General features: G+C 47.7%; 2 protein-coding genes across 9 annotated transcripts; one reads left to right on the top strand and one right to left on the bottom strand.

Annotated features, from left to right (window-relative positions):
- Positions 1-528: 528 nt before the first annotated feature.
- On the top strand, positions 529-13,462 carry VDAC2 (voltage dependent anion channel 2). The gene is given in 13 exon segments (XM_003408910.4): positions 529-660; positions 869-923; positions 1,962-2,030; positions 2,946-2,995; positions 6,213-6,365; positions 6,464-6,516; positions 6,966-7,193; positions 8,737-8,887; positions 11,544-11,601; positions 13,079-13,140; positions 13,142-13,175; positions 13,178-13,257; positions 13,259-13,462. Coding segments are annotated over 12 exon segments (993 nt in total). The 5' UTR covers positions 529-660; positions 869-892; the 3' UTR covers positions 13,283-13,462.
- COMTD1 (catechol-O-methyltransferase domain containing 1) lies at positions 11,598-18,522 on the bottom strand. 8 transcript variants are annotated; one of them, XR_010318129.1, is made up of 10 exons: positions 18,393-18,522; positions 18,110-18,276; positions 17,759-17,864; positions 17,551-17,669; positions 17,420-17,474; positions 16,962-17,095; positions 15,844-16,745; positions 12,863-12,978; positions 12,093-12,214; positions 11,598-11,876 (listed from the first exon to the last, which is right to left on the bottom strand). XR_010318129.1 is itself a non-coding variant. In XM_003408911.4 (7 exons), exons 1-7 carry the CDS (start codon positions 18,484-18,486, stop codon positions 16,593-16,595), a joined length of 789 nt encoding a protein of 262 aa, XP_003408959.3. In that variant the 5' UTR covers positions 18,487-18,522; the 3' UTR covers positions 13,596-16,592. The 8 variants fall into 8 exon arrangements, 3 of the variants coding, with proteins under 3 accessions (XP_003408959.3, XP_010587552.1, XP_010587553.1); XR_010318128.1 differs by having other exon boundaries at positions 15,801-16,745; XR_010318131.1 differs by lacking the exon at positions 12,863-12,978.
- Positions 18,523-20,665: the final 2,143 nt, after the last annotated feature.

A 20,665-nucleotide genomic window follows, 5' to 3' on the forward strand; every position in this document is an offset into this window, starting at 1 on the left:
GCCCGGGGAGACAGAGGGTCTTCCTCAGGGTAGGCGGGCGGGGGCGGCGTGACGCGTCCTGATGCCTTCCTTCCTGGCGCCCCATACGGGGGTGCGTTTCTGCAGGCTCTGGCACCGCCAGCCGAGGGGAAGTTAGCGTGATGTACGTGACCCCTGGGGGTGCACTGCCGCACCCTACCGCGCCCGGCCCCGCACGGAAACGCGCCTGACGCCCCGCCCCCCGCCCGGCAGGAGCGCACGCGGGGCCTCCGCCCCATCCCCCAGCGGCGCGTCCCCCCGCGCGACTTCCGCCGCTCCCCGCCTCTCGCCTCTGGGGCTGCCCTCGCCGCTGCCTGACCCGAGGCCCGGCAGCGTCTGCCTTCCCGGCCCCCACAGACGGACGGAGGCACCCCACCTCGGGGCCGGGGGTGGCCCCGGTTCACGGGGCGGCTGCGGAGCCGGTCGGAGTGGGCGGCGGGCGGCGCGGCGGGCACAGGCGCAGTGGACAGCCCCGGGGGCCGCGGCGGGGTCCTGACAGGGGCAGGACAGGGTTGCGGCGGGCGGAACGGTGTCTCCTTCACTTCGCCCTCCAGGCGCGGCGGCTGCAGTCCGGCTTTGAGCGAGTCCGGCGGCCTCAGCTGCGAACGGAGCGGCGCTGCGGCCCCCTCAGGAGACCACCAGGTACCGTCGCACCTGCCTCAGGCCGACCCGGTGGCCTAGGCCGCGGCGGCCTAGCAAGAGCACCGAGCCGGGCTCGGGGGCGGCCCTGGCTCCTAAGATGGCCGCGCCGCGCTGCCCTGCGGCCCCTCGCTCCCCTTGTCCGGGACCCCCTCCTGACTCCTCGACCCGCCTTTAACCCCGCTGATCGCACTTCTTGTCCCTCCCGCAGATCACCCCTCCCCGCGGCCTCGCCATGGCGACCTACGGGCAGAGCTGCGTGCGGCGTAAGTAGAGGCCTGATCTCTGCGGGATGGGTCGGGTGTCCGGGGAGCCGGGGCCCATCTGCCAGGGTACGGCAGACGCCCTCCCGGTCTCTCCAGGGCCTTGGAAAGGCCGCCCTTTGGGTGGGCGCTCCACCCGACTCCGCGGGGAAGGGGCTGGGCCGCCGGATTTCTGGGCGAAGGGACTAGGCCCGGGGAGTCGGGCTGTGGCTGCATTCACTTTCAGTTTTTAGACGTGGCTTTGAGGGATGCAGAGGCCTAACCGTTACTAATTGCTGGGTGCTTCCTTTGAAGAAAGCGGTCGGTCACTTTTCTAGAGGAAATAGTAGTCCCTGTGGTGAGAGCGCAAGGTCATTACTTGTGCTTTTAAGGGCGTGGACGTGCTTTGTCGAATGAATGAGGGGTGTGAGGAGCTGAGATTGCGTGCCCCGAAGCTGCCCTGCTCTGGCCGAGGGCTTGAGTGTCATCGTATTTTAAGTGCCATTTGGTAGTTGATGCAGACACTTGAGCGATGTAGCCACACAGATGGCCTTGTTTTTCTAAACTCCAATATCGATTTAAGTCCCTCTTTTTTTTTCATGCTAAGTTCCGTTCTCTTCCCGCTTCAGAATGTTGGTTTTGAGCTCAGTAAGGATACCTTAGGGATATATTCGGAGAGGGCCTAGTTTTGGTTTTAGCTCATTTGTTATATTGTGCCATTGCACTGATTTTTGGTAGATGCATATCTGTTTCATTGATTGTACCAATCTAGTCTTTGGTCGTCAGGCTATAGGCACTATAAGTTTAGGTATAGAAAGTTTGTTTTTCTATTTTGGAAGGAATTTCTCAAGTTCCTATGACCAATGGCTGCGGTTGCCCATTTTAAAAATAAGCTTTTGATGGTGGTATATTTCATGGATCTTTACAGTAACTCCTGATGGCATCAGAAATACAATTCCAACAAGTTTATTTGCTTAAATTTAAGGATCACCAGTTTGTCGTGTTCTAGGACGGAAGGTAGGCGAACAAGAACATTAACGCTGGAATATTTCTTCCCACCAGCAATGTGCGTTCCTCCGTCATATGCTGACCTTGGCAAAGCTGCCAGAGATATTTTCAACAAAGGATTTGGTAAGAACTTAAAAGAGAAACGTGTGTTTGGATTACCTAGGGAAATTAAATTAATAATCTCACCAAACTAAATATCTTGTATTCTTCTGTTAGATACAGTTTAGATTTCGGTTAAATTAGTGTAACTACCTACATCCTCCTCTACCTCAGCTTTCCATATTTTTTCAGACTATAGTTCAAGAATTTTAACTTTAAAAGCTAAAGAAAAAAAGCAACTTGTGCTTTTATTTTCTCCAATTATAGCTTAAGCCTTGGTTGACTAACCGAAAAAAACCCAAACCAAACCCAGTGCCGTCGAGTCAATTCCGACTCATAGCAACCCTATAGGACGGACTGGAACTGCTGCGTAGAGTCTCCAAGGAGCGCCTGGCGGATTTGAACTGCTGACCCTTTGGTTAGCAGCCATAGCACTTAACCAGTATGGCGCCAGGGTTTCCTTGGTTGACTAGTTATGTATTACCCTTCAAAAGGTTAAGGGGCTTTTCAGGTGAACTTGGGTTTCCTTCTTGAAAATTTTGCTCCACATAGTCCTCCCTCCCTTTCAGATTATTGGAGATATTTCTTGGGAATAAATGTCCTAAATATACTATAATAAGTTATTAACTATTTTGCGATTGCACTTGAATTGATTTTCCAATCTGATATTTGTTTAAAAAATGGTTTGAAAGCATTTTTTTGTTATTGCCAACTGTACACGAAAATACTAGGCAAAGCTCCATAGATGGTCTGTCCTTTACAAATCAGTTTATAAAGCACAGATCCTTAATGTTTTCATTTACAATTTTTGTATTAACATACATTTTTAGCTCCCTCTGAATATACGGAATCTTTTCTATATATGTATACTCAACGATGGGTTTGTATCTTTTATACAAAAGAATCATTTTGTTATCTTGTATTCTCTACTTGTTGAAGGTTTTGGGTTGGTGAAACTGGATGTGAAAACAAAGTCATGCAGTGGAGTGGTGAGTATTGGAGATCTAATGAGTTCTGGTGTGCATCTATGTAATGTTTCAATGTATAAAGTACTCTCGGCTTTATCTTCGAGAGGAAGAAATAGTTAATTTTGTTTGACGGGAGCTAAAAGTAGCATGAATTATTTTGGCTTTGGATAGGAGTTTTGATTTTCATGCGGTCTTTGCCTCATATTACTTCTGTGTATGCATAAGGAACTCAGCAAAGACAGTAGTCATGTGGGACTCTTGTTTACTTAATGAGATTACAAACTAGAAGGCAGAGAACCTGTTAGACACTTTCTTGTAACCTGCTTCTCTCAAAGCCTTTTAGAATTCTGGGCTAAACATGTTCAGTAAGTTCTCCAGTGTACTAATCATTTATAAAACGGCCATATTCTAACAGTCCTCCATGGGGAAGATTTCCACCTGTATTTGTTAATGTAAGTAGCTCTGATTTGAATATTTTAAGATAGAGTAATATTTTGGTATTTGGGTGTCTTGAACCTTCCTAAGAAACTCCAACAAAGGGGGTGAAGTAAAATTTAGTTTTGTGTAATTTTTTCTACTGAAATATTTTTGTCTTGTCATTGTTTTGGGTGGGGTGCGCAGGTATGGTTTGTGCATGTAGAATATGTTTGGTTATTTTTAGAAATGCCTGTTCACTAAATTCATTATGTTGTAGTTTCTTAATGTCTAGGTTTATTGGGTTACTGGATTTTGTATTGGTCATATCTGCCATTAGGTTTCTTTGGTTTGAAAGAAAGCGTGGGTATTCAGTTGTATTTGTGTGACTTACCTGCCTAAGATAATAGATTATAGAGCAGTGATTTGGTGTGTGTGTGTGTACCCACTCTTAACATATTGGGGCCCATTATAAACATTTGCTGAGTATTTGTTGAAACACAAAAGGTTTTCTTAAAAAAAAAAAAAGGAAACAAGAAGACACTTCTTGTGTCTTAAAAGTTTGCTTTCTAGTTGGAGAGACAAAATAAACTTTAAGTTAGGGATCAATCAGAGAAGCATGTTAGACACCAGATTGTTGGAAAGGAAAGACTTAGGTGGGCAGGGGTAGTTAGGGTAAGTTTTATGGAAGTGGGTTTAAGATCATGAGGGATGTATAGGAGCTGGGTTAGATGTAGTATGTTTTTCTGTCCATCTAATTTATTTAGCAAGCTTGGTACTGACCTATCATATTATTTACCTGCTCCTGAGTAAGCCCCATTGATTCTGGCTTCTCTTCTCTCACCTGAATTGCAGAGGTGTCTAGACCCTCTAGAAAGTACATTGGAAATCAGAATGTCTGGTGGTAAAGAGTGTAAGCTCAACCAGTGGTGTCCACAGGCTCAGTTCTGGTCCTACAGGATGATCTTGGCTTTGTGTTTTGAGAATTCCTTGACATGTATATAGGCTGGCCCTTGGTCTATGGCTGATGGATGGCAGTGGGTGGGGCTTCAAGAGTCATTAATCAGTGTCACTGAGGGTTAAAAATAGCTCCTCGTAGGCCTTCCCCATTGGAAGTGTCTTGTAGACCAACATGCTTCCTATATATTGTTTTAATGATGCTTTCTTTTGGTGTAGTCCAATTTAATCTACAAGCGGTAAGCTTTGTAATTATAACTCAAGAAACTGAGACCCAGAAAAGTTAAGTGTCTTCCTAAGTGTCATTCGTTCAGTAAATGGCAGGGTCAGAATTGGACTTCTTATTTTATATCCAGTATTTTTCCCTAACTTAATCTTTTTAATATGTGTATTGAATGCCCAGCATTGACTTGAAATTCTTGTTAATGAAAACATCTAATTTTGGAAGATCGTATATAAGATCTAAGGATTTGGGTCTGTTTAACTGCAGAGCAGCAGTTCTACAGATGCTCTATTTTCTAAGCGAATTGGTTTTTTCCCTATTGATAATTTTTGGTTTTTCCTGACGTTGTAGGTATTACAGCTTGTGGCCGAAGCTCTTGCCTATATTTACTATTTCAGAGTAGCTGTCTTCTTTAGACTTGGCTTTCCAGTGGCCAGAGCATAGCCATCATCAGCAGACAAATTGAATCAGAACTCTTCGGAAGGGTTTTTAGTGCTTACCTGGGAGATTTCAGTTGCCTGCCTGTATACTGAACCCTGTAAGATTATTAGAAGCAAATTTTAAATTTCAGAGGAGCCCCTCCCCTTGTCATCCCTCCCTTTTCAGTTAGTGTGCAGTTAGGGATTGCAGATCATGTATATTTGCTACAGACGTAAGGTTATATAACGTACTTTATATTGATCCCTGTATGAAATTTTTTTCTACTGGTATCTACTGTGTGTAATGTAGTTTTATATTATGCTTGATAAAACCCAGCTATAGAGTAAATATGTAAATTCCTGTCTCAATTTTTTGTATAAAACGAAAGCTGGTAGAAACTCTAACTCAAAAGCAGAATATTGGGATTACCAAATACTTTAAAAAAAATCTTGTTCATGGCCTGGGTTACTACGTGGTGCTCTTTCTCATTTAAGAATTTTCAGGTAATTTTTCTTAATAGAGCATCAGTTATTAATTCTGATTTTGAATGGGGGTATCTGTGGTTAACCATAGTGACTTAGTTAGTGTTTTATTCAATATCAGGTAGATTGGATGCTGTGCCAAAACATCCATTCTTTTTTTTTCCCCCATTGATTTTTGAATGCCAAATAAAATTGCCTTAGCAGATGTTTCCATTACAGGTAGTAGCACTTGTAGGGTATTAGAAAAGGTGTACAGTTTGTTCATTTGGAAGTTAGCTACAGGTTAACGTGATTGGAAACGTCAGCTGTACGTAGGTGATAGTTACCTGAAGGCCCATTTGTTGCTCTCTCGGTTACCTGAAGGCTCATTGGTCGCTCTCTCAGTTACCTGAAGGTCCATTGGTCGCTCTCTCAGTTACCTGAAGGTCCATTGGTCACTCTCTCAGTTACCTGAAGGTCCATTGGTCGCTCTCTCAGTTACCTGAAGGTCCATTGGTCGCTCTCTCAGTTACCTGAAGGCTCATTGGTTGCTCTCTCAGTTACCTGAAGGCTCATTGGTTGTTCTCTCCTATATGCTTCGAGAGTAGCAGTAGTCAGAGGAGGAATGTTTAGGAAACTAAACAGGAAAAGGGAATTAGTGAAATGACCAGATATTTCAGTGAGGTGGTTTGTTGTTTAAGTCAGGCAGTGGATTCTTCTAGGCTTAGGAAAAATTTCATGAACTCATTTATTGTCTTGTTAGGAATTCTCAACATCTGGTTCATCCAATACAGACACTGGTAAAGTTACTGGGACCTTGGAGACCAAATATAAATGGTGTGAGTATGGTCTGACTTTCACAGAAAAGTGGAACACTGATAACACTCTGGGAACAGAAATCGCCATCGAAGACCAGGTAGTACTGTGAAAACGTGCTTTAGTTTTTAAATTATTTCATTTTTGTACATCAAAAAGGAAATAAAGCTGAAAATAAATTTTTTTCTTACAAAATAGATTTGTCAAGGTTTGAAACTGACATTTGATACCACCTTCTCACCAAACACGGGGTAAGCATGGACGTTTTTGTGTGCTTTAAATTTAAGAGCATTTATGTTCTGTTCGGAAAGGTGCACATTTATTATTCAGTAGCTTAGCTGCCTTGCGATGGCAAATATCTGCGTCTCCTTTTGGAGCACTACAGTTGATATTGTTGGCCTGCCTTCAAGTATTTGTCTCTTTTCATTGTGACACCAACCTGGGCCATTAACCTGTTTCTAAGAGGCTTTTGTGACTGATTGCCAGTTCCGCAAAGCAGTTGTTCTGTGATGATGGCAGTTCAGTTACCCCACGTTCACTTGTCTTTAGTTTATTGAGCTGTTTTCCCTCTGTGCTCCTGCTACCTCTCCTCCCAGTTCTACTGCATTTCATTTAAATCTATTTTGTGCCTTCTGTTCAGGAGTTATGCATGTAAATCTTACCCACTGACATCAGTTTAAGGCATTTTGTTTTTTTCCAGAAAGAAAAGTGGTAAAATCAAGTCTTCCTACAAGAGGGAGTGTATAAACCTTGGCTGTGATGTTGACTTTGATTTTGCTGGACCTGCAATCCATGGTTCAGCTGTCTTTGGTTATGAGGGCTGGCTTGCTGGGTACCAGATGACCTTTGACAGTGCCAAATCAAAGCTGACGAGGAATAACTTTGCAGTGGGCTACAGGACTGGGGACTTCCAGCTACACACTAATGTGTAAGTATTTCCTTCATAGGATACTATGGCATAGGACCTCGGGATAGCATTTGATGTCTCCTGTCATCTCTTATTAATCTAGTTACAACCCGAAGGATTTCTCTTAACATCAGAACATTTCTAGTGTACCCCTGGAAAGTGTTTAGTGAAAAATGCTAGTCTGACTTTTGGTGCCAAGAGAGCAAATGTTTACTTCATATGAGGCTTGACATGCTTTGGATTTTCAGAAGAGGCCAGGATGTTGCCAGAATGCTACCTGTGCATTTATTTGACTTAATTATCTGTGATGTGTGGGGTGCTGATTTGATAGGATTGCCTGAAATGTATTTTTACCTAACGCAAATTAGAGAGAGAAATACTCGTTAACACTCACATACATATTTCCACCTACATGATACACGCACACATATATCCACCTACATAACACACATATCCACCCACATAACATACGCACACATACACATATCTGTCTACATAATACACACACACACCCTCCTACATAACGTACATATACACATATATCCACCTACATAACATGCATACGTATAGGTATCCACCAAAAAAACCAAACCCTCTGCTGTCGAGTTGATTCTAACTCATAGCAACCCTGTAGGACAGAGTAGAACTGCCCCATAGGATCTCCAAGGCCGTGAATCTTTATGGAAGTGGATTGTCACATATTTCTCCTGCAGAGTCAATGGTGGGTTCAAACCGCAGACCTTTCGGGTTAGCAGCGCAGTGCTTAACCACTGCCAGCAGGGGTCTTTATGTACATACATACATACACAAAATAAAATTTTTCCCTTCACAAAAATAACATGTAAATATAGAAAAGTACAGAGAAGACCAAAATTTCCCATAATCCTACCACTTAGATATGTAATCTTTGTTAACGTTTTGCTCTTTCCTCTTTATACATACACGTATGGAGGGAACCCTGCTGGCGCAGTGGTTAGGCATTTGGGTGCTAACCAAAAGGTCAACAGTGTGAACCCACCCAGCTGCTCTGCGGGGGAGAGATGCCGTCTGCTCCTGTAAAGATTACAGCCTTGGAAACCCTGTGGGGCAGTTCTGCTCTGTCCTATAGGGTCGCTATGAGTCAGAACTGAACTGATGGGAACAGGTTTTGGTTTGTATATGTGTACATAAAATACATCCTGAATAGACTGTTTCATAACCCATTTTTCCTGCTTAATTCATTTTGATCATTTTCCCGTATCGTTACGTTGGATGTACCATGATGTGTTTTACCAGTCCCTGTTACTGCACGTGGGTTGGGAAAAGACTTAACAAAACTTCCAGTGCAGCCAGTGTCACAAAACAATGTGTATAAATTTTTAAATGAGCAACTATTTTGCTCTGTTTTTAAATTTTCACCTAAAACACAATTAAAAAAAACTTTTTTTTTTCAAGCTTTCAGGGGAACACGAAAGATCCACATGAGCAGTGGTTTTTAGTTCAGTGCAAATGTACAGTAACAGCCTAACGCCCTAGGATTGATTACCTTGCTAGTCTACATTCACTAACTTAAAATATTTTATAGCAATGATGGGACGGAATTTGGAGGATCAATTTATCAGAAAGTGTGTGAAGATCTTGACACTTCAGTAAACCTTGCTTGGACATCAGGTACCAACTGCACTCGTTTTGGCATCGCTGCTAAATATCAGTTGGATCCCACTGCTTCCATCTCTGTGAGTACTGCTTTGGGCTTAGAATGGGGTTTTTGGTTGGAATTAATCTTTGGGCATATCGAATCGTGTTGAAAATTTGAACTGTAATTCACACAATTCCCCATTTACAGACAAATTAGGATTAGAGTTTGGAATGCTGCTTTTTCTGTGGAGATGATGTTAGAGGTTTGACTTGGCAGGCCAGGCCACGAGAGCTTGTTTAACCTCAAAAACTGCTCTGTTAGCATTGCTGATAACCTGGACCCCAGCCTGTCTAAGCCCAGGGGAAACCAGTGTTTTGGGCCCTGGATAGTTCTTCCTATGTTGAGAAATAGTAGTACTTTAGTTGTTATTTAGATTTCGTCTCTTTGTGGTTTACAAAATATCTTTAGATCTCATCTGAGAGATCAGTGGGGCATGTCATTTTGCAGATGAAGAAACTGAAGCTGAGAGAGGAAAGGACTTAACCCCACTGCTAGGGAGGGAGCCAGGACTGGAACTCACGTGTTTATTTCAGTCCTGTCTAGGGTGACCAGCTTGTCCTGCTTTGCTCAGGGCTGTCCTGGTTTTAGCACTGAAAATCTTGTATTCCAGGAAAACTCTCTGGTTATTGGTGGTTCATGAAGACTTGGCTTTAGTGCCAAGTGAATACATGTACCATTTTTGACTTGCCTGTGTAGTTACGTTGATTTTTTTCCCTGGACTGGGCTGCTTTGATGTTACACATTATAAAAGAGTACAGAAATCACATTATTTCCGTATCTGTTCTAATCCCAGAAGCCCCCGTATCAGGCATACTCAGAGTGGTCCACCCACTCCTGCCCTTGTGCTCTTTGTGATTTCTTTCTCCAGCCACAGTGGGTGAGGGCTGGAGCGGTTGCAGTGTCAGAATGTAGAGGAGGGCTGGCTCCAGTGTCAGGCCGATGAGCAGCTGTCCCTGTGTGTCCGCTTCTTACAGGTCAAGGCCTGCCTGGACTGTGTGCACTGGGAGTGAAAGAGAGTTAAACCATCCGTAGTTTTTTCTGTTACATAAAGTGGTCTTTATTCCTCAGGACATCGTATTTTCATAATTTAGGCAGTTACGTTGTAGCCACGTTCTTGTCTTAACATAGTTTTAATCAGAACTGGAAGCACCTGGAAGTTTTTCCCTTTGGAAAGGCAGTGATGCGTTTACTTTTTCCTTCTTTGTGTCTAACTGCGCTGAAGCAATAAAAATCTGAGGATTTTCTGAGCACACTATTCTGTGATCACTAAATTGCTCTTCTCAAGTGTATGTCTGTGCCCCCATCGCAGATTGAATGCCAGTGGGAGATGCTGCCCTCAGCTACTGGCAGTTCCTAGTCTAAAATGGGAGGGTAGTTTGGGACCTGTGTGTCACTGACTCCGGGGAATTAGTTTGGAAGCGTATCTAGCATTTCCTACTAGCTAGTGCTGATGTCGCCCGAGTCCAGCAGCACCTGGAAGCATCTGTTAATCTCCCAAAAGCCTCAGGGGCATAGTTTCATGGTTGACTCCTACTCTAAAGTAATTGGAATTTGTATCCAAGTGTCTAAGGTTCTTAATTTGTTGAGTATGAGATGGCCACTAGTGGGGCGTTTCTTTCCTTAGAGAACACGTAGTTACCAGTGGCTCATGAAGACTTGGCTTCAGTGCCAAGTGAATCCATGTGCCATTTATGACTCTCCTATACAGTTACATCATTTCTTTCTCTGGATAGGGCTGTTTTGATATTATACCTCACAAAACGGTATAGAAATCAGACCACTTCCAAATCTGTTTTCATCCCAGAAGCTAGTTTGTTACATTTTTAAGAATGGTACTCAAAATGCTGAGGAGCAGGCATCTAGAGGTGACCCAGTAAACCTGTCTGATTAGGCAACCTGGGTAACCCCCATTCACAGTCATAGGTCTGCTGTGGCCTACTGTGGTAGAGAACAGCTAGAAGGAGTTTCTCCTTACCATATCTTGCTCTCCAGAGTTCCTTTCAGCCCTTAAAGGTCATAGCTAAGTCTTACAATACTAGGATCGTGCAAGGAGGGCAGGGGCCCGAACTGGTAAAGGATACCCCACTGGAATCTCCTCTCGAGGACAGTCTCGTTTTAATCAGGACCTAGTGGTATTGAGAGGTATAAGAATGTGAGGTGAGGGGTTTTTAGTTGATCTTATTCTTTGGAGGAATCCCTTGCCATTTGGAGATTAACATTCATTGTTTTGATTCTTTAGGAAGAACCCTGAAAGTAGTGATATGTGTGTCTAAGTCACAAATTTAAACTTGACACCTCAATCTTCAAGGCTCATGTGGGCCAGTCACTTAGCTAGGGATCCTAGCGGACTTCCTGTTAGCCGTGCTTTGTGTGGTTTTGTTGTGCTAGACTAGACTCAGCAAGGATGGTTTTTATGAGCGTGCCTGAGGTTCTGCTGCTCTGTGGACAGTTTGGGATCTCTGTGTGGGTATCTAGAATATTGTGTCCTACTGACAATTTGATTTTGAGTTGGGTGGGTAAGAATTAAATGGTACCTGGTTTTGTTTGGCTTAATACACAGTATTAAATTTCATTGTCTGACTTATGAATAAGAAAGTTGAACACTTTATAATTTCACCATAGAGGAAATGTGCAGGGGGATTTGTTTCACCATTCAAAACTTTTCTTAGAGTTGTTTTTGCATTTTATCTTAGGCAAAAGTCAACAACTCTAGTTTAATTGGAGTGGGCTACACTCAGACTCTGAGGCCTGGTGAGTACCCTTAAATAAGTAAGATTTGTGTTGCTCGCGCTTTAAAAATCATTTTTATTTTCTCAACTTCTTATTTTGCAAACCTTTCCAGCATACAGAAGAAGAAAAGAATACACTTAACACCCATTTAAACTTTGCCACATTATTTTTCCTTTTTTTGGTGGGTCACTTGGAAGTAAGTGGTGGCTATCATGGCCCTTCCCTCTCAGGGCTTCAGCCTTCATCTCCTAAGAGTAAGGATGTTCTCCTACATAGTCACGGCATTGTCATCACACCTAGGAATGTTAACAGTAATTCCATCATTCCGTTTAATACCACTGCTTACTCAGTTTCCTCACTTGTCCCTGAAATGTCTGGTGGTAGTTTTTACTTCTCCAGAGCTTACTCATTACTTTTAGTTACCTGTCTCTATAGTCTCCTTCTCTACATAGTATTTTAGACATGGTTGTGTCCTGGAGCAGTACTTAAACTGCATTGTATGCGTGGCTCACCTGAGGCATCTTGTTAAATCGCAGATTCTGACCACTGCAGACCACTGCATCTGGTGGTGAGTTCTGTGTTCTAATGAGCTCCCAGGTGGTGGGTGCCAGTTGTTGCTGGTTCTTGGAACACCCTTTGAACAGAAAGGTTTAGAAGCAGTTGGAACTTTTTTCTCTTCCAAATAGGGATTCCACCCCCCACCCCCCAAACTTTTTATTTTGGCTATTTTGAAACCTGAAAAGTTGAAAGAATAGTATAGTGAACACCCAGGCTCCTCCCCCCGCATTTGCCAGTCAGTAGCATTTTGCCACATCGGTTTTATTTCTGTGTCCACGTATCCCCAACACTGTTCTACATGTCCACAATACCGTTGTCACATCTAAGAACATGAACATTAATAATACCTAATGCAGAGCCCTGGTTGTGCAGTGGTTAAAGCGCTTGACTGCTGACAAACTGGTCGGCAGTTCAAACTCACCAGCCATTCCTCGGTAGAAAGATATGGCAGTCTGGGTCTGTGAAGATTACAGCCTTGGAAAAGTTATTAGGCATTTCTACTCTGTCTCATTAGGGTCACTGTGAATCATAATTGACAGCAGTGTCGTCTATTCAGATTTCCCCAAAATGTCTTTATTGTAGTTTTTCATAGCCAATCGGGATTCACACGTGGTATCTGATTTAGTCTATTTTAGTCGGGATAGAATATATTGAATGTTATTGTATTTTCTAGAGCATTTTGAATATTACTAATGCTTTTATGCTCTGTGACTTGGTACCTTACCCAGGATGTGGTGCCTTTCTGAGTTGTGGATTCTCCTGGCATTTGGTGTTCTCTCTGGTATCCCAGATATCTCCAGGCGCCCTCTAGTGACTGGCAGTAGTAGATCAGGTGACAGGCTGAGAAAGAGTGATAGGCAGGCTGTGGGGTGATTAGAGAAGACTGCAGACTCTCCTGAAGCGTTTGGGTCGCCTGATGGTTGTCTGTTTGTGTTTACAGGTGTGAAGCTTACACTGTCTGCTCTGGTAGATGGGAAGAGCATTAATGCTGGAGGCCACAAACTTGGGCTTGCCTTGGAGTTGGAGGCTTAATCAGGCTGAAGAAACCTCTGGGAATGGATATCAGAAGATTTGGCCTTAATATATTTCCATTGTGACCAGCAGGCTTTTTTCCCCCCAAGAAGGTGATCAGAACAAAGGATGATGTAAACAAGAGCTGTATTTTGAATATTTAGACAGTTACTTGTTAGCTGGTTTCTAGTTGAATTGGTTATCTGTCCAGTTGCCAGTGCTGCATTGGTGCAGTCACCGATACATTATTTAAGTGTATTTAAGTGTTAAATGCGCTACCCACCAATAATGAAATAGACCTTTATGAAAACTCTGCAGTTGTGTGCATGTTTGTTTTTATGTTCCTTTTAACATTTGATATTGCCGTTGAATGAGATGGATCAGTGAATGTTTTAAGATGAGGTTAAAAATTTTTGTTAAACTCAACCATCATTAGAAATACTTTTGGTATACAGGAGCATTACAAATTACGAATAAAACAAGTATACATAATTATGACTCCAAGTATTTGCAGAGTTAAAAATTTGCCAGGTAGGGTCACAGTTCCCTGGTGTGCAGCTAATACTTTATTTTCTCCTGGTGAGCATTTTGCTCTTTTCCTGTATCTGTGCCACCAAGTCAGTCTGTGTTTCTAGAGTAGTTCCAGAAACTTTTTTAGATTACAGTAAAACAAGAAGGTACGTGCTTTTATACCCTTCAGTTTGTGCAAAATTACACTGTATCCATTGTTCACTCTCCAAAGGCTTGGAGAGTAAATCAAGAAAGGAAAATAGAGGCGTGGTGCTGAGGGGTTATAGTCACACGTGCCACACCCCGTGAGCTGCTGCTGTTGATACATGGGGAAATGTACTTGGCTCTGGTTTGGTGAAATGGGACTAGATGGAGGGGAATGGCGCAAGGTGTAGATAGTGTCAGAAACCAGAGGGACTGTGAGAGGGGAGTCTCTGGGCACCAGTGAGAGGTCCTCACTCATTTCCTTCCAGACAGACACTGGACTGAAAAGCTTGGCCTAGGTGTGAGACCAGAGGCGCCCCCGTTCAGGCTATCTGGCCTTCGGCCTTCATCTGGAGTGAAGACTCGGGCACAAATGATAGAAATTAATGATAAGTGATTCGGAGTGGAAAAGTAGGAAAGCAAGTTTTCTGATGGGAGAAGATAGTTTGGAAGGAATGATCAAAGAGAAGGGCAGGCGAAATTATTCAACAAATCCATACTGCTAGGCCTTAAGTAGAGTTTGATGTATGAGACAGAACAATGAGAGAGTGCGGTAAACTTTGGGACTTATCACTTAAGAAAAGATAGATGCTCAGAATTTCCAGGTGAAGAATCTGATGAGAGATTGATTAGAGCCCAACCAAGCTCCCACACAGGTAGACCTGGGACACAAATGCCCTTTCTGGTCCCACGGTGTTTGTCCTAAGGAACTGGATGGAATGGCCCACATGATTCAGAAGATGGGTTCTCAGGGCCCTCCACAGACACAACGTGACTTAGTGGCAGAAGTTTGGAATTTGAACCAATTTGTTAGAATCTATTGCAAGGTAACAAAATAGAGAAACAGATGCCTGTGCAAGCTAGGTGTGAAAGCAACTCTTGTACTTGGGTACAGAAAAAGTGTGGCGGCCCCGGCCAGTGGACATCACCTCTGAGGACCAAGCCATTTGACCTGAGGACCTCAATGTTGAAGAGTTTATTTCTGGCCCTCTCGCCTGAGGTCCTGGAGGAAGATCATAAGACAACTCTCATAAACTGCTTTTGGTATGAGGCAGGGAGGGAACCTGGTCACAGCGGCTGCAGCCCCCTGGATGACCTGCTGCACCTCAGGTAACACGGTGGGCCTCCCTCATGCTGATGCTCATACCTGGGCCAATACGTGGGACCAGGGCACAGCCTTGTGAGGTGGCACAAGGGAGCTACCAGTTTGTCAAGGAACGAATTCACCCACATGTATCCTAATACCCTTTCATGAGTGGGAGAGAGAACTGAGAGGGCCTTTAGGGTTGTCCACAACTCAAGGCATATCCCAGGAGCTGTGAGATTGTGGAAGTCACCAGTTGTGGGCTCTCGCTGCTCCTGTAGCTTGCTTCCAGGAGCACATCCAAAAACCAAACCAGGTCCACTGCTGTCAATTCTGATCCATGGTGACCCCGTGTGTTAGGCAGTAGAACTGCTCCATAGGGTTTTCTTGGCTGTAATCTTTATGGAAGCAGATCGCCAGGACTTCATAATGCAGTGTTGCTGGGTACGTCTTCCAGCTGCCAACCTTGAGGTTAGTAGTCGAGCGTTGTGCCACTCAGGGACCTTTCAGGCCTAACCAGGGGTGGCAAAACCTGTTTGTATTATAGGCTCATGCCATTTCTGCCTGAGGCAGTGTTAGTGGAAAGAATGCAGTATCTGAACCTGACCTTCATCTGTGACACCGCAATTAAAATCTTTGGGACTGCGGGGATTTAAAAGCACCTGGTCTGAAGGTGCTCGATAAAGTCTGGTTCCCTTTCCACCTCCCCTCATGGATAATGATGCTGGAAAGCCTAAGCCTGTTACCATCATTGTCCTCTGGGGAACTTGCTAAAAACTGCCATCCTGATGGTCTGCTGCTGTATGCACCTGCTTCACAGCTCCCTGGCCAGTGATCTCAGCCAGCCTCTCACCTTCCAGGATGTCAGAAGGAGAGCAGAAAACACTCAAGCCAACCTTGAGGTCCTCAGGTCTAGGTCAAGTGGCCTGGTTCTCAGAGGTGATGTCCACTGCCAGGGCTTCCACTGCAGAGGTGAGGCTGAGGAGCTGACGGTTCTGTGAAAGCATGGGCAAAGTGCCAGCAAAACTGGCACAACCTACGGTAGTACCCGTGACAGCCCCGGTTCCCCACAAGGCCTCTTCCCTTCTGTCAGATCTGGCATCCCTGCTGTCTCAGCTGCAATGAACAGGACCTTCATCTGCCCCTTGATAGGGAGAGATGTAGGAGGCAGACCCTGCATCCAGCCCTGAGACCTGTGGAGTGGAGGCAAACTGAGGAACTAGGGTCTCTGCCTGTCAAAGCCCCTGGGTGATGCAGTTCCTCAACTACCAGCCAAAAGGTCTGCAGTTCTGACCCACCCAGAGGTGCCTCGGAAGGTAGGTCTGGCGATCTGTTTCTGACACAGCCTTCAAAACCCTATGGAGCAATTCTACTCTTTACCCTTGGGGTGGCCGTGTGTTAGAAGCCACTTGACGTCAACTAACAACATGGGGAGGGGGTGAGTGGGAATGAACGTCCGTGATCCCTAAGGTCACCTGCTCAAGAAGCTGCCGGCATTGGGCCTTCTCTCCCTCCCCCACTTCAGTGCCACATATGGAGGCTCAGGAGATTGTGTGCCCCAGACCCCACTTTATTAGTTAAAAATTCAGGGTGGATGGCCGGGTCCCAGGTCCTTCCCCTCGAGGTCATTCTCTGGGGGCCAGCCCTAGATCTTGAAGGCCAAGGTGAGGCCGTCACCCAGGGGCAGGAGGCTGATGTGCACCCTTGCGTCCCGCAGGATGCGCTCATTCAGGTTTCGCACGCACTGGGCCGCCGTGTCCCTCTGCTGAGGCCGCAACACCTCTCCGCGCCACAGGACCTGGGTTGGGGCCGGCATAGAGGGGTGGAGCCAACCGGGCTTGGGGGCGGGGCCTCAGGACCGGATCAGGAGGCAGCCTGGGAACCCCCGCTGGGGCACTTACAGGAAGGTACAGGGTGGGCTTTGGGACAAGGAGGAGGGACGCAGGGAGGAGCCAAGGGAAAAGACGGGGATTCAGCCTGGAGAGGGTCTGTCCTTCTCCCCCTCTTCCCTTACTCTGAGGATGGCGAGAACACCTCCGGGTCGCAGCAGCTGCAGGCACCGCTCATAGTAGGCAGCGCAGTTTTCCTTGTCCGCGTCCACCACCGCTATGTCGAAGGTGCTGGCCTCGCCTGCAGCCAGGAGCTCCTCTTTCAGAGGGAGACGGGGGCAGATACGGTTGAGTTCGAAGCGCAGACCCCAGCAGTCCTGCCAGCCGGCCCAGGGGCTGTGATGGACGGCACCAGGCTGGGGCCGGCCACTAGGGACTTCCACCTCGAGGGTGCCTGGCCTGCCACACTGACGTGGCTAAATACCATGAGGCCGGGTGGCGAGAGGGCGCTGTCACTGCCCAAGCTTCCTCACCCTCTTCTCCTCCTGCCCACCCACCCCCCCCGCAGACCTGGCCACCAGCTCGCGCCTCAGTGCCCCCTCTTGGGAAATGGAGCCAAGGCCCTTCCCGCTCCAGGGCTCACCCAGAGTCTCCAGAGCGGGCTTCAACCGAAGGTCGATCTTGTGCTCCTCCTCAGCCTGCAGAAAGAGGGGGCACACCATGAGGCAGGGTTCCAGAAGCCCAATGGGGGCGTCAGGTGTGTGGGATACTCACCTGCCTCCACAGGGGCCGCCCCAGCTCCGGGGGACCCGCGTCCACCTCGCAGGTCACCACGCGTCCCGCCGGGGGCAGCGCCAGGGCCAGTGCCAGGGCCGAGTAGCCTGTGAAAGTGCCTGGGGACGGTGCATGGAGAGGCTCAGACCAGGGTCGTGGGGGGGGGGGGGTCCGGCGACCCCCAGTAATCCCGGCCACGTGCCCCTACCTAGGTCTAGCGCCTTCTTGGCCTTGATGAGCCGCGCCAGGTTGGCCAGAAGCTGGGCCTGCTCACAGGTCATCATGGAATCCCCCTGCGGTTGCTCCAGGGTCAGCTGTGTGTGAAGGGAGTGGGTCGCACCTGCCCAGCCTGCCACCCACCTTCCCAGGTTCCGAAGCCACCAGGGGCGCGGCTGTGGGCGTGGCGGGTCAGGGGTCCAGGTCCTCAGGGACCACCCACCACGCCCAGCCCGGGTAACCAGAAAGCCCAGAGAGGGCCACTGTCCAGCCCAAGGTCTCAAACCGCGTGCGGCCCGCCAGGCCCCAGGTGGGTCCCCATTCTCGCCCTGGCCCCGCTGACCAGCCGCAGGTTCCGCAGCGCCGGGTGCTCCCGCATGGAGCGGCTCAACAGGTACTGCCAAAGGGGGCTGTCCTCTGGGGGCAGCAGGCGCTTCTCTGGCCGGGACCGCCATGGGGGGTGCCGTCTCCCTGCCCGAAGGGAGGGGGAGGGCAGGGCTGGGTCAGGGCCTGGGCCCCGGAGCGCCAGGGTTACCCTCAGCCCCGCAGCGCCCCGGATCGCGGGCTCGGCTCCCGCGCCCCCCCGCGCCCGCCCCGCCCCGCCCGCCCGCGGGGGCCCTGCTCACCCAGGAAGAGGCCGGTGGCGAAGGCAGCTCCCAGCGCGGCCGAGCCCAGGGCCAGCGCGGTGGGCACAGAGAACCGGGGCACAGGCTGGGTCATGGCGCGGGCAGGAGGCGGTGGCGGCCAAGTCACGTGCATCGGGGCCTGGGCGACCGGAGTCGGACCCGCGGACTCGCGGGGCTCCGCCCTGTCCGGGCACGGCCCGCGGAGCCGCGGCCTCGGTCGCCATCTCGCGGCGGCACAGCCTCCTTGCAGGGTCCCCCCGAGTGAGCCGAGAGCCATCTGGTGGCTGCTCGCGGAACTGCGCCCAAGGCGGGGCGCCGGCCTCGTGTTGAGGGTCTCGGTTCTCCCGCCCCGGGCGGTCCAGGGGCCTGGGTCAGAGGGAGCTGATGTTGTACCCCTCCTGACTATGCAGCACCTTCTCGCTACCATTTCTCCTGAGGTCCCTGGGGCAAATGTGGATGGGGGAAGGCGTCGGTGTAACAAGATAGTAACTAAGTAGAAAGTGATACAAATTAAAGGAGCCTCCCAGAGGGACTGAGAGAATCAGGCCGCTGTGGGGAGGTGCACAAGGTTATCAGGTTGAAGGACAGAAGGACCTGGTGGGCGTACACAGCCCAGAAGTGGGACTCAGGAGTTTGGGACGGGTCTGGTTGAGGAGGCAGTTAGAATCCTGCCCTTGGGTGCCAAATGGATATGGGTGTGCGATCTGGGGCATGTCAGTCTCTCAGAACCTAAATTTCCTGGGTGTAGAATGGAGACCACAATCCTTACTGTAAATAGCACCAGATCCCAAAGCCTGGCACACAGGAGGTGCCTGATAAATGGCAGCTACTGTTTGTACCATAGGTTGGAGCGAAGACGTCTTGGGGAGGGTTGGTGAGGCCTCCTCCTGGGCTGGTCTGCTGGGACACTCTCTAGTGATTACCTACTGTGTGCCACACCCTGGAGGAGGGGAAGAAACACCCGGGTTTGTATTCTTAGTGAAGCTCTTAATCTGGCTTCAGAGACAACAGGGTGCGCAGAAGTGGTGAGCAACCCAAGCATTGCCATTTCCTCCTCTGTAAAAATGGTGTTGATAATAGTCCTGACCTCACAGGGTTCTGTGGGGATTAAATGAGAAAATCAGATGAAGGACAGGCCTGGCACTTAGTGGGCTATAAATGTAACATTAAAACAGAGTCAAAGTCCAGAGGGCCAAAGGGCATCCGCTGCTGCTCTGCAGACTAAGGAGTCTAGTTAGTAATGACCTTGGACAGACTCTGAATTCCATGAGTGAAGTCCAGAGGTAGGCTTGTTGGGGGGTCAGTGAGAGAGGGGCTTCACTGAGGCTGAAAGCCAGAGAGAAGCAGGAGAGAAGCTTGGACATTGGACTGATCACAGCTGCTGGAATCCTGGGGCCTCGGGGAGGTGCCGTAGGGGACAGTGGAGGTCTGGGGCCAGGCTCCCAGAATGGAGAAGTCATGGCCTGGCCTTCCAACAGAGGGAGGGTGTGAGACTGACCCTTTGACCAATCAGCAAGCTTCCTCCAGGCCCCAGGGCTAGGGGTCAGTGGGAGGCCTCCTGCCCTGGGACACAGGGAGGGCCTGGGTATTGGGTGGGCTCCAGTAGACCCCCAGACACTTTTTCCAGCTTGTCCTAGGTCCTGCCCAAGGAGAAGCTCCTTCCTCTTTGCCCTTGGACTCTCTGCAGTTTGCTTGCCCTGTAAATGTGTGACTTATGAGCCCCATTCGGCAGGGTAAGGACTGAGGCTGCTGGTCTCTCCTCCCCTAGGGCTGAGTACACAGGAGGTACTAAATAAATGCTTTCTGAATAGTTTCCTGTAAGTGTTTCTGTGCTCCTTGCTGCCAGCACACCCGCTTACAACAGTAAAATTAGTAGTGGTTGTTGTTGTTAGCTGCCTTGGAGTTAACCCCCCTCACGGTGACGCCCAGTCCTGCACCAGCCCCGTGACTGCTTGCGGGATGGACCGTATTAATCCATAGAATTTTCTTTTTATAATTTATTTTATTTTTGTTGTTGTTGTGGAGAATATACACAGCGGACCGTACAGCAACTCAACAGTTTCTACGTGTACAAGGCAGTGACACTGATTACATTTTTGAGCTGTGCAACCATTCTCACCCTCTTTTTCTGAGTTGTTCCTCCTCTGTTAACATAAACTCACTGACCCCTAAGTTTTCTATCTAATCTTTCAAGTTGCTGTTGTCAATTTGATGCTATATAAACAGATCTTAAAAGAGCACAATGCTCAAGGCATACATTTACTAGTTAAGCT

This window comes from Loxodonta africana, chromosome 16, assembly GCF_030014295.1.
Source record: "Loxodonta africana isolate mLoxAfr1 chromosome 16, mLoxAfr1.hap2, whole genome shotgun sequence".
Classification (NCBI taxonomy): Eukaryota; Metazoa; Chordata; class Mammalia; order Proboscidea; family Elephantidae; genus Loxodonta; species Loxodonta africana.

Bases quoted from the DNA above. Each gene is read 5' to 3' on its own strand.
- COMTD1 (XM_010589250.3), bottom strand. From the start codon at position 18,486: ATGACCCAGCCTGTGCCCCGGTTCTCTGTGCCCACCGCGCTGGCCCTG. The intron at 17,670-17,758 runs GTAGGGGCACGT...CACCGTCCCCAG, and splicing joins CAAGAAGGCGCTAGACCTAG to GCACTTTCACAGGCTACTCG. The intron at 17,096-17,419 runs GTGAGCCCTGGA...TCCCTCTGAAAG, and splicing joins GCCCGCTCTGGAGACTCTGG to AGGAGCTCCTGGCTGCAGGC.